Below are 15,475 nucleotides of genomic sequence, written 5' to 3'. Positions count from 1 at the left end.
TTAGGAAAATTTTAATCTAGAGATGCAAGGTGTAAACCTCTGTAGTTTTTAGTGTCTTCTCCCCTGTTTCCTACTGTATAGCATATTTGATTATACCACTCTTCTTATATAAGGAGTTCAGGGGTTTGTCGCTGTTATGAGTAAAGAGGATTGAACAAGGAAATGGCTTTGGTTTTATAGAACTTGCAGTTTTGCATAATTTTATCTTCAATGGTCATGGAAGTGTGACTGAAAAAAATCTGGTCATTCAACTGACTTCTCATCATGCATTTAGACTGTTAGCAAATATGAAAAACTATCCAGTGCTGCTGAACACTCATGAAATTTCAGGGACTTGATGAAAGTTCAAATAAAAATACGTTCTTTAATAAAGTTCATTAAAATTATGGTCAGAAACCCCCACTTTCGTTCTCTGTTTCTGCAACGAGATGTCTAATGAAAGAAAGGAAATGACTATACAGCTTAACTTGAGTTGGCAAGGATGCAGTAAGCAGTAAGCAATGAAGACAAAATGTAATTGCCGTGTAAATGCTAGTCTTACGGTTGCTGAAATATATATGTAGAATGCAAACGCCATCTTCTCTTATTTTCAGTATCCCAGAGTACAGCCTATCATAACCCCCCGCTTTGGCCCCTCCTGCACAGAGGACTTGCTGAATGCCCTTGGGGATTTGGCACAAACCCACGATCTCCATGTGCAGGTAAGCTCTCAGAGCTCTGTGTGCCATTTGAGTGGTGTGGACACACAGCATGCTGACCATCTAAAGATGCCTTTGATCTCAGCATCCACTCTGTTGTAGGCTTGTTCTCTCTTTCACTTCACAATACCATCATGTATTATTTTATCTATCATTTTAACATCTTCCTAAAATTGGAAGTGGAGCCATTGTGCCACCACATCACTGAGATGGACAAGGAACAGATGGAGCTACTTCTTTAGGTTCTATGAAAACTTGTTCAGGTCTGATGAAAAAAAGAGATACAAGGACTAGATGGAACTACAGGCTTTACAGGCACTATTTTTTATGAATGTATGTTTAGCACCAGTAGGTTGCTCAGAAGGTTGCAATGTCAGGTTCAATGCTGTTTAAAGGACTCGCTCTATGCATTTTCTTATTGCAGAGTCACATAAGTGAGACTGAGGAAGAAGTCAAGCTTGTGGAGAACATGTTTCCTGCCTATCAGAATTACACTGAGCTTTATGATAAAAACAAGCTGCTAACCAACAAGGTAGCCACATTAAAAATTCCCAAATATGACTTAAGTTAATCCATGTAGAGAATATGATGGCTTGCTGTGTGTGCCTGAAAAATTTGTTTTGTTCTGTGAAGGTCAGTGACATCTGGGGAAAAGTAAATTTGTTTTATGTTCTATGTTGAGGTGCAGAATCTTTAAACAAGCCCTCTGTGTTCCTAAGTATTTTAGAGGAAGTGAAAAAGAAACATATTTTATGGTCCCTGATTCATTTTCTAAAGGCTCCAAGGAGAATTAGGGCAGTGGGATTAGAGGGAGGCTAGATAAAGCTGGTGTTGTAGGAAGTGGTAATTCTTGGACACTACCAAGTTATCCTTATATTCCAAGGATGTTACCCAGTTTTTCCAGTTTGCTTGAAGGTTTCTTCTGTGGTGCTACATTAGTAACATTTTCTTCCTATGGAGAAGCAGCCTTGAGTGTTGAATTCTAAACATCTGCCTCACTTGCAGACAGCTGCACTTTACTGCTCTGACTATCCACAAGCACTCTCACCTCGTTTTACCAACTTATTTTACCGAGCTTTGACAGGCACACTAGCCCGAAGAGTTGACATTCATTACAGCTTTGTGCTGTTGAGATAAATGTCCTATACCTGCCCACAGTAATTACAGGCTAGAGACCCAGGGCACATCTAATTAGATAGTGGACTGCCCCTGCAAAAGTGAATATGAACAACCCAATTACAGTCAGCGCACCTAAACCTCAGTCAAGTTCATTTAAAAATTTGAGAGAGAATTTTCAGTCACACAAGGGGCAGGTGGAAACTGCCAAGGAATTAGCTGCTGAGCTCCCATTTCTGTGTTTGAATTTTTTACCCCAGTAAATGACTTGTTTACTGTCCTTTTTGCTGAGAAGTCAATATGGACTAGAGAAGTATGTACACAGAATTGACCTTTGCTTTCTTACGTGGTCCTTTGCATGCTGATTTGGTGTGCAAGTGTTCTAAAGAGCATATTTGTGCTGCAAAAGCACAGGTCTTAATTCTGTGACTTGTATGCACACAAGTGAAAATGGTCATGAAAAATCATGATTACTGATGCCTTCTGGAGTCAGGCTCCTGGATATTTGGGTAAGGATGCTATATAAACACAAGCATAGCAGCAGAACCTCAGATATTGTCTCCCCATCCACTCAAACTAAGACACCAAATCAATTTTTTTTTAAGTGTTTTAAAAGCGGGTGGTTTTTTTTGGGGCTGTTGCTGAAATGTTTCTTTCCTTTTAAAAACAGCACAGATTGGCAGGGATATGGTTCAGTAGCTACCATATGTAGGTCCTTATCTGAAGATGAGGCTATTCTCTTTGTGTTTTCAGCTACAGTGAGCTTGATGAGTAGAGATGAGAGGGGTACAGTGCCATTAGGAGATGCTCAGTGGAAGCAGTCTCAGTGCCATGCTCAATTTTATGTGCAGATTGCAAGATCTAACAGAGCTCTTGCTCCTCTCTTTCAGTGGGCATTTGGCATATGAGGTAACGCCAATTAGATTTGAATGGGAATAATTGGTTTATCCACTATTAAATTATCCTATTCTATACTATGTTTTTCTTGTGAATTTATTTTTAAAGTCAGTTTTGTTGGCTAAAAAGTAAAAGTAATTTATCAGTTGCATAAAAAATTAGATTATGTTTTACATAAAGAATATTTAATCTCGTTCTCTTTCCCTGGTGCAAAACTTTAGAGAGCTAATAGGAAACATGCTAAGAGTACATACATCTTCCATTTTATCAGATGTTTTCCTAGCCCCAGTACTTAATCTCTGTGTTAGCTACAAAATATAAATTGTAAGCTTGCTACAGCACTAGGACAACTGGGAAGTTCTCGCTTTTGTCTTTGGTCACAGCAGTCACTGCAAGAGCAAGTGTCCTGTATTCTTATATTTAAAAAATGCAAAAAAGCTGAAGGAATGATATGTCAGGCACACTGAAGCTGATCAGCTTTTCCCTTGTGGGTTTTAAGAGCTTAATTCAAGAAGTGCATTAATTTCACTAAATGGTAACGTGTCATTTTTGGCTATTTAAAGAAGTGCAGCAAACCTCATAGCTACAGAAATAAATGAAATATTGAGTAAATTTGTGGTTCTCTTTTTCTTTAGACTGTGATGGCACATGCCTGTCATCTTTCTGAAGAAGAGCTGAAACTTTTTAGTCTTCGTGGAGCTGCAATTTCACATTGCCCCAATTCTAACTTTTCGTAAGTTAAAAAAAAAGGAATGATGCATAATTAAATAAAGATGATGTTTGTGTAGTACCCTGAGTCAGTGCTACCATTACAAACCTATGATATAGAAGCTATATGATACCTTATTACACCATAAATGACATATTGGATTGAACATGACTATTCATTATCCACTTCTGCATAGCATGCTCTGGACGAGTTTGTGGTCTTTCAGTTTAGTTATTGCATCTATATCCATATCTATATAAATACTTCTTTTCTAAAAATTTGTTTCTTTTGACTGTTCTCTCAGTAGTAGATGTCAGTGGCATCTCCCTTTCCCCCTGAAGTCTGCTAATGTTTTGGGGAAATGGACTATAAAGTCTTCTTTCTATTGAACTGACATGAGATACTGCATGGTATCCAGACAGAATTAGTAATAAATCAAATCTTGTACACATTGAAGGAGGGTCTTTGTCATAAAATGGCTCTGCAGCCCTGCTTCTCCTGAACTTTTTCTGCATGTAGCACACAGAACATGTTTCTTTTTCCAATCCAGGATGTGCAGCGGTGTCTTAAATGTGCAAAAGGTTCTCGGACACAATGTGAAGCTTGGTCTTGGCACAGGTTAGTAGTTTGCTCTGAAAGTGTTTTTTTTCTGGAAACCATTGGGAGATACATTCACCTGTTCATATTTAAAAGTCAGCATGTCTCCAGTTGTTGGTCCTCCTTTGTTTTCTCCACTTGAGTAAGCAAGTGTAGACAATTGAAATTCTAGAGTTGGTCCAAAACTCTTTTAAAACAAATTTTAAAAATTAGTGAAGAGTTTTGTTGCTGTTATGAGCTTAAACAGGGCCTGAACATCAACTTTTCAGGTTTCTGTTTTTGTGTTGTGTTCTATTCTCCCGACTGTGTGTGAGAGCACCTTTTTTGGGAATTATGCCTTCAGAGACAGTGCTTAGCTGTAGAACTTGTTTGGTTTACCACATATGTCGCTTCAGAATTTTGAATTAAAACTTTTAGAAATTTAACATAGAGATTTATACACAAAGCTTGTTTCTAAGACTCTGATCCCTTCTAGATGTTGCAGGTGGATATTCAGCTTCTATGCTTGATGCTATAAGGAAAACAATGGTAGCATCTAATAGCCTTCAGATCAATAAAGTGAATGAAACAGGACTAACTCTTAAAGAAGCTTTTCAGCTAGCCACGCTGGGAGGAAGCCAAGGTAAGAAGAAAATTCTATCATATGCACACAGAGAGCTATAACTCTCTTTGATTATATGTCTTCCTGTCTTCACGAGAGATTCACAGATTTTCTGGTCCAGAGTGAAATCTAACTGGTAGGCAGAGATAATCCTTCAGTTTCTCATACTCACACTAGGCTTTTTAGAGAAGAGTACTCTATTAATGCTGAGAGTTTAATAACAAAATCTTAATGGCTTTTCAGGGTTGTACATTTGCTTTGCAAAGATCCTCAGACTTAGTCATAAGGCTGTAAGTGCTTGTCTGTTTATTGTACCAGCTGGAAATTTGTTTTCTCAGCAACCATCGCCTAGAAGAAAAACTGAAATTACTGTAAAATCATGCATTCTATTTGTCATGAGTTTCTAATTTCGCTTGTGCTTTTTGAGCTGCCAGTGAGGCAGTTTGTTGCAAATCAAAACATCATGCAAATCACTCCTCACTCAGGGAAGAGGAGAAAAACAGTTTTTCCACCATGGTTGTTCAAAACACAATTGCATTTGCAGAATGCAATCATATAGTATATGGGTTCTCCAGTTTTGGAGAACCAATTTTGCTGTAATCAGTGTGCACATAAAAATAGATACAATTAAAAAAGTTTTAGTATAACTGCTTTGATTTAGCAGAGAGGAAATCCACATGTAAGTGAAAATCTATTATTGTTTCAGTTACCAGAAATGAGCTCACTACCTTCTAAAGCACTGGTCCCAAATCTTCTCTGTAGCTGCCAAAAAGCTCCACTGGGAATTATTAATGGAAGCTTAAAAGATGTAGGGAAAATGCCAATCAGGTCTTCTCAGAACTGAGTTTGAATTCCTGGAGAGTGTAATGGGGGAAACAGAGAAGACAGAAGATGAGCAGGGAACAAATAGTGTTCTTTTTCCTGCAATATATACTGTTCCACAAAGTGTGAGAATAAACTAGCTGAGACACAGAAAGGAAGACTTATAAAAATCCCAAACTCATATGTGGCTTTCCTTCCCAGCTACTCCTGTGTTTTTTCTATATTAGGTTTCCTTAATAAAGTGTTAATTTTTTATATTGATTTTAAACTGTTTTATCCTTACTGAATCAATTTTAAGGGTAGAATATAAATTATTTCTACAAGCTTCCAGTAGCCTGGATACTGAAAGGAAAAATTTCAGTAGCAGAAATTTAAATGAAGGATTTTTTTTTTTAATAGTTTGCTTTGTTAAGACTCCTAAACACTTATCACCCTCTTGTGTTTAATCTAAAAATTGCATTCTGCTCAAAAACCTGAAGGAATATGAGATCATTTTTGTTGAAAGTAGTAGGTAATCAAAATATTTCAGAATTTGTAGGAGTTTAAATGTATTTAAGATATTGTGATATTCCTGCCCCTCACAAACTTCAATGACTTCTTAAAGTAACTTCAAGACTGAATTTCCTTTATCAGTGCAATCTGAAAACAAATAAATTATTTGCAAGTATTATGCCCTTTGATGACTTAATTTCAGAGTATTGGAAAAATAGATTTAATTCACAGGTACTTTCTAGAAATTAAAAGGGCCCTAATTTGTTTCTAAAGATGCACAGGGTTTTCTCTTTAGGAATTCTAAGCACTTGCAAGCACACAGTCCCTGAAGATGAATTTGTAGGTTTTCAGGGCATGTGGACCTGAGAACTTGTGGTTGTAATGAAATTTTGAAAAAAAAAGCTAAATAATAGACCACAAGGCAAGCCATAGAGGTAGGTATGAGACCTTCAGACTGGCTATGATTATTTCTCCACACCATATTATTATTTGTTCCTGCTAATTGCAATTACCACTGGATACCTATTCTATTATCATATTACTATTGCAATATGTCTATAAAAACTTTCAAAATTGCTTAAACTTTCAAAAAAATGCAGTCTAATACTGCCTTAGCAAGATGAAAGTTATTATATGCTTTACTGTTTCTCATTGCCCCATTTGAATTTTGAATGTTTTTGGAATATAAGCCATTGTTTCTGAAGTGCTAACATATTATTCAAATTGGTTTTTGGTTTTTCCTTATAATCATCGAAATTTTTGTTTGTCTTATGAATATTTCAAGTAAGTTCCAGGTACTTCTACATGGTGGGAGGAGGCTGGTCCTGAAGACTTATTTGTGAGCTTATTTTCTTCCTCAGCTTTAGGACTGGATGGTGTGATTGGAAACTTTGAGGTGGGAAAAGAATTTGATGCACTGCTAATCAACACAAAGGCTTCAGATAGCCCCTTTGACTTGTTCTCTGCCGATGATTTTGAGGTAATCAGAACAGGATTGATGATCAGAACATGAATGGAAGTGATGTGGGGGAGGTCCATGATACAGAAAAGGTCTCTTGAGAGTGATTCTGGTGGCAGGAATTGGGTGTCCTACACCTGCGTGTTCCTGCATGTTCCATTGGGTTTTTGTTCATCAGAATATTGCTGACCCCAGTGACAGTGCCACAACACCATAGCAAAAATGCATGTAATATTTTTAATGCACATTTTATTAGCCCAAGATGGCAATTACAGTTATGTATTTGCAGTGACAAATGGCAGCCGAGAATAAGCAATTTATTTTTAGTCAATACTTAGAGCTCAGACCGAAAAATCTCAGCCTGTTCCCAGAGAAAGGTTAGGTTGACTTTTCTGCATTGCTGTTACAAAATGAAGCAAGCACTCAAGATGGCTAATTTGAGTTAGAAGCACAGTTTTTATGTTAACGTTAAAGCAGTGTTGGTTTTATGGTAGGGAAACACCTTCTCATTCAAAAAACTTCTCTGACCAAACAAGATAGTTAAGAGCAGTTACTTGAGTTTATCGGTGTCGTCAGACTACCTGGAAATAATTCCAGCTCTGTAAAAATAATTATTTTTGAGTTTAAATCTAAACCTTTTAAGCTAAGTTGTTGGTCCTTAGCACTTTACAAAAATTTAAATTTTGCCTTGTTTTCAAAAAGCAAACTATGTATATTAAGTTTTGATTTCACTATTACTAAGAATATTTAGGAGAAGTGCTTTTATCAGTTCTTTCAAGCTTCAAATGATTATGAACTGGGACAGCACATATTGCTTTCTGAATTTGTTTTCTCCCATTTTTTCAAAGGACACTCTCCAGAAGTTCCTGTATCTAGGTATGTTTTGAATTTCAGCTCAAGTTGAATTCTCATTTCCTATATCAAATGTCTCAATTAATATTGGGGTTGATGATAAATTTATTTTTACATAAGTAAGTATACATTTGTTTGCAGTAATTAAATATATTTATTAAACTATTATCTGAACATTAACATGTCCCCAATAATTAGCATTAATATTTGACAATAATAAATACACACTGGCCTAAGATTATAATTGTTTGTAAACATGTCTGGGCAGTGTCCGGGCTGGGGCTGTGCTGCTGCTGTGTTGTGATGTTGGGGTGCCTGGTGCCAGCTGTGGCCACAGCTGTGTCATGCTGTAATGAGACTTTTGCCTTTCTGAGGAGCTGTCTCACCAGCTTTCTTGGTGGCTTGTTTGAAGCCAGTTCAGATACTGTGCAACAAATGATTTTCTGTACAGATACATATTATTTTGGGGGTTTGGATCTACTGTATATACAGAAAATCCATTGCACTACTGCAGCAGCTGAATGCTATGTTTATTTTTTTTAAAAAACATATGGGCTGCTAAAATATTTTTTAATTTTTGTGGTAGCCCTGACTATTTCTCTCCAAATGGACTTTCTTAGTTCCAGGAAATGATTGCTGCAAATAATGTGTTCCAAAACTGTTTTTTTAGACTGCATAATTTTCATTAATTAAATCAGTGTTTGTATTTATGCGCAAACCTCAGTTTTGACCATGTTATTTCAGGTGACGATCGGAATATTTCTGAAGTGTATGTGGCTGGAAAGCAAGTGGTTCCTTTTTCAAGCTCTGTATAAATCCATTTTCTGTTTGCAAAATATTCTGCTGATCATTCTGCATCTGATTTGGAAAAGATTGATTAAGTGCAGTGCCTGATCATCAGGAATGACACCTCACTTTTGGATAATGGTAAAAACTTGCATACATTGAAAATTTTTTTAGATCTTTCAAGAACTACTATACTGAAACTTTCATAGTTCTAGAGGGAATGGCTATTTAAATTTCTTTGTAAAAATTGCATTTGTGCATTGATTGGGGATTTGATGAATACCTTATTTAAAGAGGACACCTGCTGCTCTATTTAATAATAGTGTAGGAAGCGTTATGTAGTACAATGAAATACTCACTTTCTATAGGAATTTAAATAAAAAACCCCAGTGCTTGTAAATTGATTCTGCAGGTAATGAATATCATGGAAGACTGCAATTTCCATAATATTATTATCAAGTATTGAAAAATCAGTGTCCTTTTGGAGAATGTAGTTTTCAGTTTTTCCTATGAGCTTTAAAAAAAATTAATTTAAAATGTTCTATTTTAAGAAGAGTTAAGTCAGAAGTGTGTGTTTATAAATAAATAAGGGTCCTTATTTAAGAGTTTAGGATTGTCATTTGTAGTCAGACACTCCATTGAATTACCTTGATCTGAGTGACGGCTGAATGAAACTTCTCTTAAATTACAAGCAGGCACTAAGATATCTCTGCAGGCTACACAAAGGCAAACAAATTAAGAGGGTTTTCTGGACTAGAGGAGGTACTTCATTTAGTTCAGCATCCTGCAGAATCTTCCCAAACTCATTTGCTCCTGACTGTTCAGACAGGATGATATGATGATGTCCCTTCTCCTTTCTGTAAGGGAAGTGAATGCACTTAAAAATTTCCAGGAGAAAGGGTCTCTTTCTGGCCATTACCACCTTTGACTTGAGGTGAAAATCATCACTGAAAATAGCAGCTCAGCTTTACTGTGCTCTTTCCGTTTTTCAATGTGGCAGCCATAATTCCAGCCCTGTAGAATTCCAGGATTCCAGGTAAAAAATATGCCCTTTTTGTTTTGGAAATCTGTGTGACTTCCTTTCCTAAAATGGCATATTTCCCTGCCCTTTTTGTTTACTTTTGGGGTTTTTTTCTAAGTTTTTTTTAATTTATTTTTTTAGATTTGTTTGATGAGGGGATTTCTTCTTGTTTCTCTATTACATTTTTGCAACACAAAGAATGTGCGCTTTAATTTCAGGGTCATTAGAGACCAATATTGTATTTAGATACTGTAAACATGTGTTGAATATGGTTTTAAGGCCTACTTCAAACTTCTTTGATTTCACCAAGCCTTGTTTTGCACTTTTATCTCACTGCCTGGGGATATAGGACTTCCCTCTGTTTACAAAACAAGGGGGCGGTCACTGCACCAAAGTTTCACTATGTGTCTACTTCAGAGAGAGTGCTTGGCCAACGCCACTCATAATGTTCTGATTTTAAAAGAATTTTCAGAGCTTATGTATTGTTATGATTATGCCTACATGAGACAGCATAGCGTCAAGGGGAAGTGTAACAGCTAATTTGGGCACTTTTAGCAGTACAGTCAGTGTTCAGTGTGGTTTTCTTGCCAAAGCTGAGGGGCTGCACCAACAGCAGGGAATGACCAGGAGGTGCCTTGCAGGCATCACTTGGATGCAGCCACTCCCTGGGAGCTGGCTCAGGTGTCCTGCTGCTTGCTGGAGGCACAGGCCTCCCACCCACCATGTTCCAAGGCTCCTCAGGCTTTAGGAGTCAAGATCTAAGGATTAAGATTTACACATTCCATCAGGGTGTCTTCTCAACCATTATGTTTTGCATGTGTCCCAATCACCTACACAGTAGCACACTTGTTCAGCAAATAACCTTCAGCTTTCTAGCTTGCTTTCCTGATTCAGGGACATTTATTCTCGTGAATTTTGACATGAATTTAATTGACCAAATTTCACATTTCAAAACCAAAGAACTGTGAGACACATGTTTTAATCCTCCCAGTTACTGTTGAAACTATTTTTAGGGAATTACATGGTTTTCAGCTTTGGCCTTCCTGTGGTGAAGAAAGATCACACAGGCTTGTGTACAATGTATGCTAGTGCCCTACTTCTTTGTCTCCAGAGCTATGAATTAAATCAATGCTTTTATTTTAGTGATAGTCTTAACTGTCTCTGACTTAATTGTTTTCCCATTATTTTGTGGTGTTTTTAATAAAGGGATTCAGCATTTCTTAAAATACTTTCGGGGGGTGGACAGATTACTTATTTGCAATATGAGAACATGCTAAAACTTTAACAAGTTCAGGACTACACTGCTGGCCCAATTACAAAGGGACTCTAGAATAACTGCTGCCATTGAGCTTTGTATCTGAATTTTTACTGGGTCATGAGCTGTTTGACTCCTGTTAAATTCAGGGGCAAAGTAGGAACTCCTCTTTTGATTATAGCTTTTCTAACGTCTAGTATCCAGACATTACCCAGATATAGCAATGGAAAATCATCTTTTTAAGAATCTCAGCTGGAGGAGGAACTCTGCCTGCAGGTAGTGCCCTGGGCTGCCTGCAGCACTCTGCAATGCCCAAGATGGATAACATTACATTAAATGCTGAGGTGTTAAGAGGTAAAGGAAAGAAGTCTGAATTTCATGTTTGAGAGGCCAGTGGAGGAGTTCATATAAAAAATAAACTGATGGTCTTTTGACAGCTGCATTTAAATAGATTTGAATGGAGAAAAAATGTGCTGCCAGAAAAGCTAAGTGGGGTCATCTAAGGCAGTCCCAAAAGCTTGTTCAGTGGAAGATGGCTTATTCACAAAAATTTAAAGGTTTTAGGTCATACAAAGAATGTAATAGTCAGAATTCTCTGAAGTAATTTAGGGAAAATTACTCACTAAGGATCATTAAGGATCCCACTGTAAAGTCTTGGTCCTTGAGACTCTGTGCCTGTGTGTAGATTGCCAAGATGTTTGTTTAGGTGGGGGAGGATCAGTGGATAAAAGGGGTTACTGCTGAAACTTACACATGCACACTCTGTGCATCTCAAGACTACATCTATTCTGCTTCCTTGGATAGGTGCCCCTACTGCATATGCACTTTGAAGCTGGCCAAGTAATGGATTCAGATTCTTAGTGTCTCTTTTGGAGACTGGAGAATATTTGGAAGGCAGCTTAATTCTTGTATAGCAAACCACTCTGCAAACTGAACCAAGGTTCAACAAAGCAGAATGATTGGGAATTTAGAACAGAGCTATTGTCTCAAACCAAAATGCTAATAGAGGCCAGAACTTGAACTATTCCCCATCTGTCCTCATCCCATCACAGAACTTAGTAGCTGAATACAAATTGAAGCAACCCTCTTCTACCTTCCTCCCTTTCCCCCAACACTACCCCCTTAACAAAACTAAACAACCAAAAAAACCCCAAACCTTAAGATGAAACAACTGAACATTGAGAGGATATGAGTATGTGGAAGAAAATAAAGGAATAATTTTCAGTCAGTATAAATTGAAAAATATTACAGTATAAATTGATTGATTAAAGAGAAAACCTCTGGAAAAATGCACATGCAGCAGATTCCAGATGTCTCTCCCCACAAGTTTTCTTACCAGATGGTGGATGAGATCTTTCTCTCTTAATATGTCTTTATGTTCAATGGTAGCACGCCATTCAGACAAAGGGAAAAAAAAGGGTATTTGTGTAAAGCTTGCTTGTTGGGACAATATGCTTACTGTGTTCTATGGTCAGATGAGCACTTATTTATTATAAATAGAATGCATTTGAATTACTGTTATATGTTGATCTCATTGTGTCACTTTAGGTTTTGAAATACTAGTAAGAATTGCCTATGCATTATGCAGCATTATTTGAATTATTCATGTGTGGCAAGTGGAGTTCTGCACTTTAAAATGTTGCCTTGGCCTAATGTTTATATTTATGCTGTATTTTTGTGTAATCCTAAGGTTTTGTAGGGGAAAAAAGTGTATTTTTTCACTGTACTGAAATTTTCAGTAAGTTGGCTTTCTTTTAGAAAAGCGAACTTTAAAATTACCCTGTCTAAAATTCTGTGCCTGATTATACACTCATGAATGGAAAGAATTATAATGGTTTTATGAACTTGAATACTAACATTTAATGTAAAAAGAAGTGAAGATAAATAGAATTTTTTCAAATATAATTATTATAATGCAATGCAAATTATAAAAAGGTATTACTGTTGAATAGCTACAGTTAAATTGAGCAAAAGAGAACATAGTTATTCTTGATTATTCATTTAAAAAAATACTTAATCCCAGGTTCTTTCAAAGGATATCCCAGTTTTAAAAGGAAAAGACAATAATGTCATTACTCAGATGACCTGTTTAAAATTATTATTTAAAGCATTTCCAGGAACAATCCATAACAGATGATAAGGTGGACATCTTTGAAAGTTCTGGATTTTAATTAATAAACTATGCTGCTTTATTTGCAGCCTGGTATGCGTTAGGAGTCACCTGCAAAATGATAGTGTAGAGTCACAGAATAATCAAGGCTGGAAGGAATCCTCAAGGATCATCGTGTTCAGCTCCTGGCCCTACATAGCACCATCCCCAAGGACAGGGAAAAAATTAATTTCAGAAGACATTTGAAAATAATGGTAGCAGAATACAAAATACTGCAAAGTATCGATCTGAGGAGCTCATAAAAGGAAGATGATATGTCAGTAAAATTTTAGGCATGAAATGCTCAGAGAAAAAGATACATTCCCGGGTAATGATCCATTAGATCACGGATGTCATTCCTTCTAAAAGTCGTGGAGGTCCAAAACCTGACCAAGTTTCCAAAGCAGTTGCTTACATACTTAATAATAAAGGCCCAGATACCTGCTCATGGCATAATTGTGTAACTCTTCACAGCTTCTCGAGCTTGGCTCCAAGATTTAAATCAAAATTACCTGTAATGGCTCCAGAGGAAACGTAATGTAAGGGCATGTTATGTTTTACCTACACCTGTCCTGTGAAACATTGAGCACTGGCCAGAACGGAGGCTGAATTAGTCTGGTCCCAGTGAAGAATTTCTGTTTGTGCCTGACCCAGACATCGTTCCCTGTCATGTGCCTGGTGATGCAGTGATAACCCAGTCCAGCACAGGCAAACAGTCTGGTGTGACTGAAGCACTGAATGCAAACTCTTCTAAATATCAGATTGTTTAGAAATTAAGCTCATGGCTGAGAACAATGCATACAATTTAAATTACACAATCATATATCTAGTACTGAACTTCTAGATACTAGGACTTTGGCTTAAATCTGTGGGGGTTTTAGGTCCTTGCACTAAATGTGCTACAACTCACGCTTCTCTCAACAGAGAAACCAGCAAATGACATCCCCAAGGTATGAAAAATAGTAACAACAAAAACAACAAATACCATTCTTGGGAGGCCAAAAGGACATCAGCAGCATTAACAACAATCTGTTGTTTGAAGTTAATAGAACTGTTAGTTTATGTGGAAAGGCTGAGCTCAGTTTTTGGGAGACAGTTTCTGGGAAACTTCAGTGGAAATTCTTTCTTAGAAAATGTCCAGAATCAGTGCACTCCTACCAAAAGGTCCTTTGTGGCTTCTGCAGAGGCAGTCACTTCTGCAGAAGTGAATACCTTATTCATGCCTAGATCCTCACTTCTTTACCCTGTCATGACTCGTGTGTATTAGCTTTAATTCTGGTATTGGTTTGTGGTTTCTCATAGACTGAGTCTTAGTTTGAAAATAACTATGGTAAAGGAGTGGAGTTGAGGGAAGGATAAGGATAAACGGCAATCTTACACCAGTCTGCCTAATGCTCCAACACAAAATATTTGTCCCACCAGGTAGATGATGTTACATTTGCACAGCTCTTAGACTCAATGATTTGGCTTAATGACTTGAGTCAACTCGTAACAATTAAACCCAGTCAAGGCTAGGACATAAACTGTGAACAGCTGACAAATACATGAAGATGTTTTACTGTGATCTGCACTTAAGCCATCAGCAGCTTTCCTTGGCCAAGTGCTCCATGGCATATTTAGATACAGAAAACTGGAGATAAGCCAGCAGGAGAAGGTGCCAGTTTTGGTAATGACCAAAGGCTTTAAACTGCATCCCATCTGGCCTTGTGGCTTTGGAGCTGGGTTGTGTACTCCTCTAACAACTTTTAGTGATGAAGCTTTTAGAAAGGATTAGCATGTGCTCCTTACCTGAGGATGTTTGCATCCCTTGCTTCAAGACAAATTTTCTTTCCCCAAAGGAGAGTTCACATCTTGCTGAAGTAAGTTTTTCTGATGCTGATTTGTCTGCTTGTCACCTGTTGTGCATAAGCTCTGGTTCATGTGAAAATGCCTAACTGGAGTTAATGTTGTTGAATTTATCCTTCCTTTTGTACTTGTGCAGTTTCAAGGAAGAACAATGTATTAGGAGAAATGGTATATGCGATTTCCACTGTTCTGCTTGGTTTTGGTCATGCTAAATAGGAAGTCATGTACTGTTGAAACAAAATAAAGAGGCCTTGTGTTTACACCAACCCTCGTCTCTTTCTGTATTTGACTTTTGAGAAGAGAGAGAAAGCTGACAAGCTGACTAATAAACAATGAAGGCCAAAATGCACAGCAACATACCCTGTTCTCTGGGGAACCTGGGCAACCCCTCCAATCACAGTAATTTGCAAAAGGGGATCTTTTTTCAGATTCGAAGCTCTTACAGGTTTTGGTGTATCTTTATTACCAAATTGTTGGCTTCATAAATCAAACCCAGTGTTCAGTAGCCACTTTATTTTTTTTTTGTGTTGAAGTATACTGTCCTGAAATGCTTGCTTCTTCTGCTTAACAAGAGTCACATATCCTTTGATGTGTGTTTTTTCACTTTCTTATTTTTCAAAGTTTAGGCATAAAAATCTCCCCAGTCTAAGCATCTGTGAAACTCACCAGAAGAGGAT

General features: G+C 37.3%; 1 protein-coding gene across 1 annotated transcript in view; it reads left to right on the top strand.

Annotated features, from left to right (window-relative positions):
* The window catches only part of GDA (guanine deaminase), a 29,671-nt gene extending 14,607 nt beyond the window's left edge, over positions 1-15,064 (top strand). Inside the window, exons 7-14 of the mRNA XM_054283292.1 lie at positions 594-701; positions 1,123-1,230; positions 3,347-3,444; positions 3,971-4,038; positions 4,493-4,639; positions 6,793-6,911; positions 7,739-7,766; positions 8,487-15,064. Coding sequence (XP_054139267.1) covers positions 594-701; positions 1,123-1,230; positions 3,347-3,444; positions 3,971-4,038; positions 4,493-4,639; positions 6,793-6,911; positions 7,739-7,766; positions 8,487-8,557 — 747 coding nt within the window. The 3' untranslated portion in view covers positions 8,558-15,064. The remainder of the gene's footprint in view (positions 1-593; positions 702-1,122; positions 1,231-3,346; positions 3,445-3,970; positions 4,039-4,492; positions 4,640-6,792; positions 6,912-7,738; positions 7,767-8,486) is intronic.
* Positions 15,065-15,475: the final 411 nt, after the last annotated feature.

Source organism: Melozone crissalis, unplaced genomic scaffold (assembly GCF_028551555.1).
Source record: "Melozone crissalis strain CALT ecotype California unplaced genomic scaffold, PUWL_Pcris_2 ptg000036l_1, whole genome shotgun sequence".
Lineage (NCBI taxonomy): Eukaryota > Metazoa > Chordata > Aves > Passeriformes > Passerellidae > Melozone > Melozone crissalis.
Note: the sequence above shows the minus strand (reverse complement) of the source record. Positions and strands in the feature narration are given on the sequence as shown.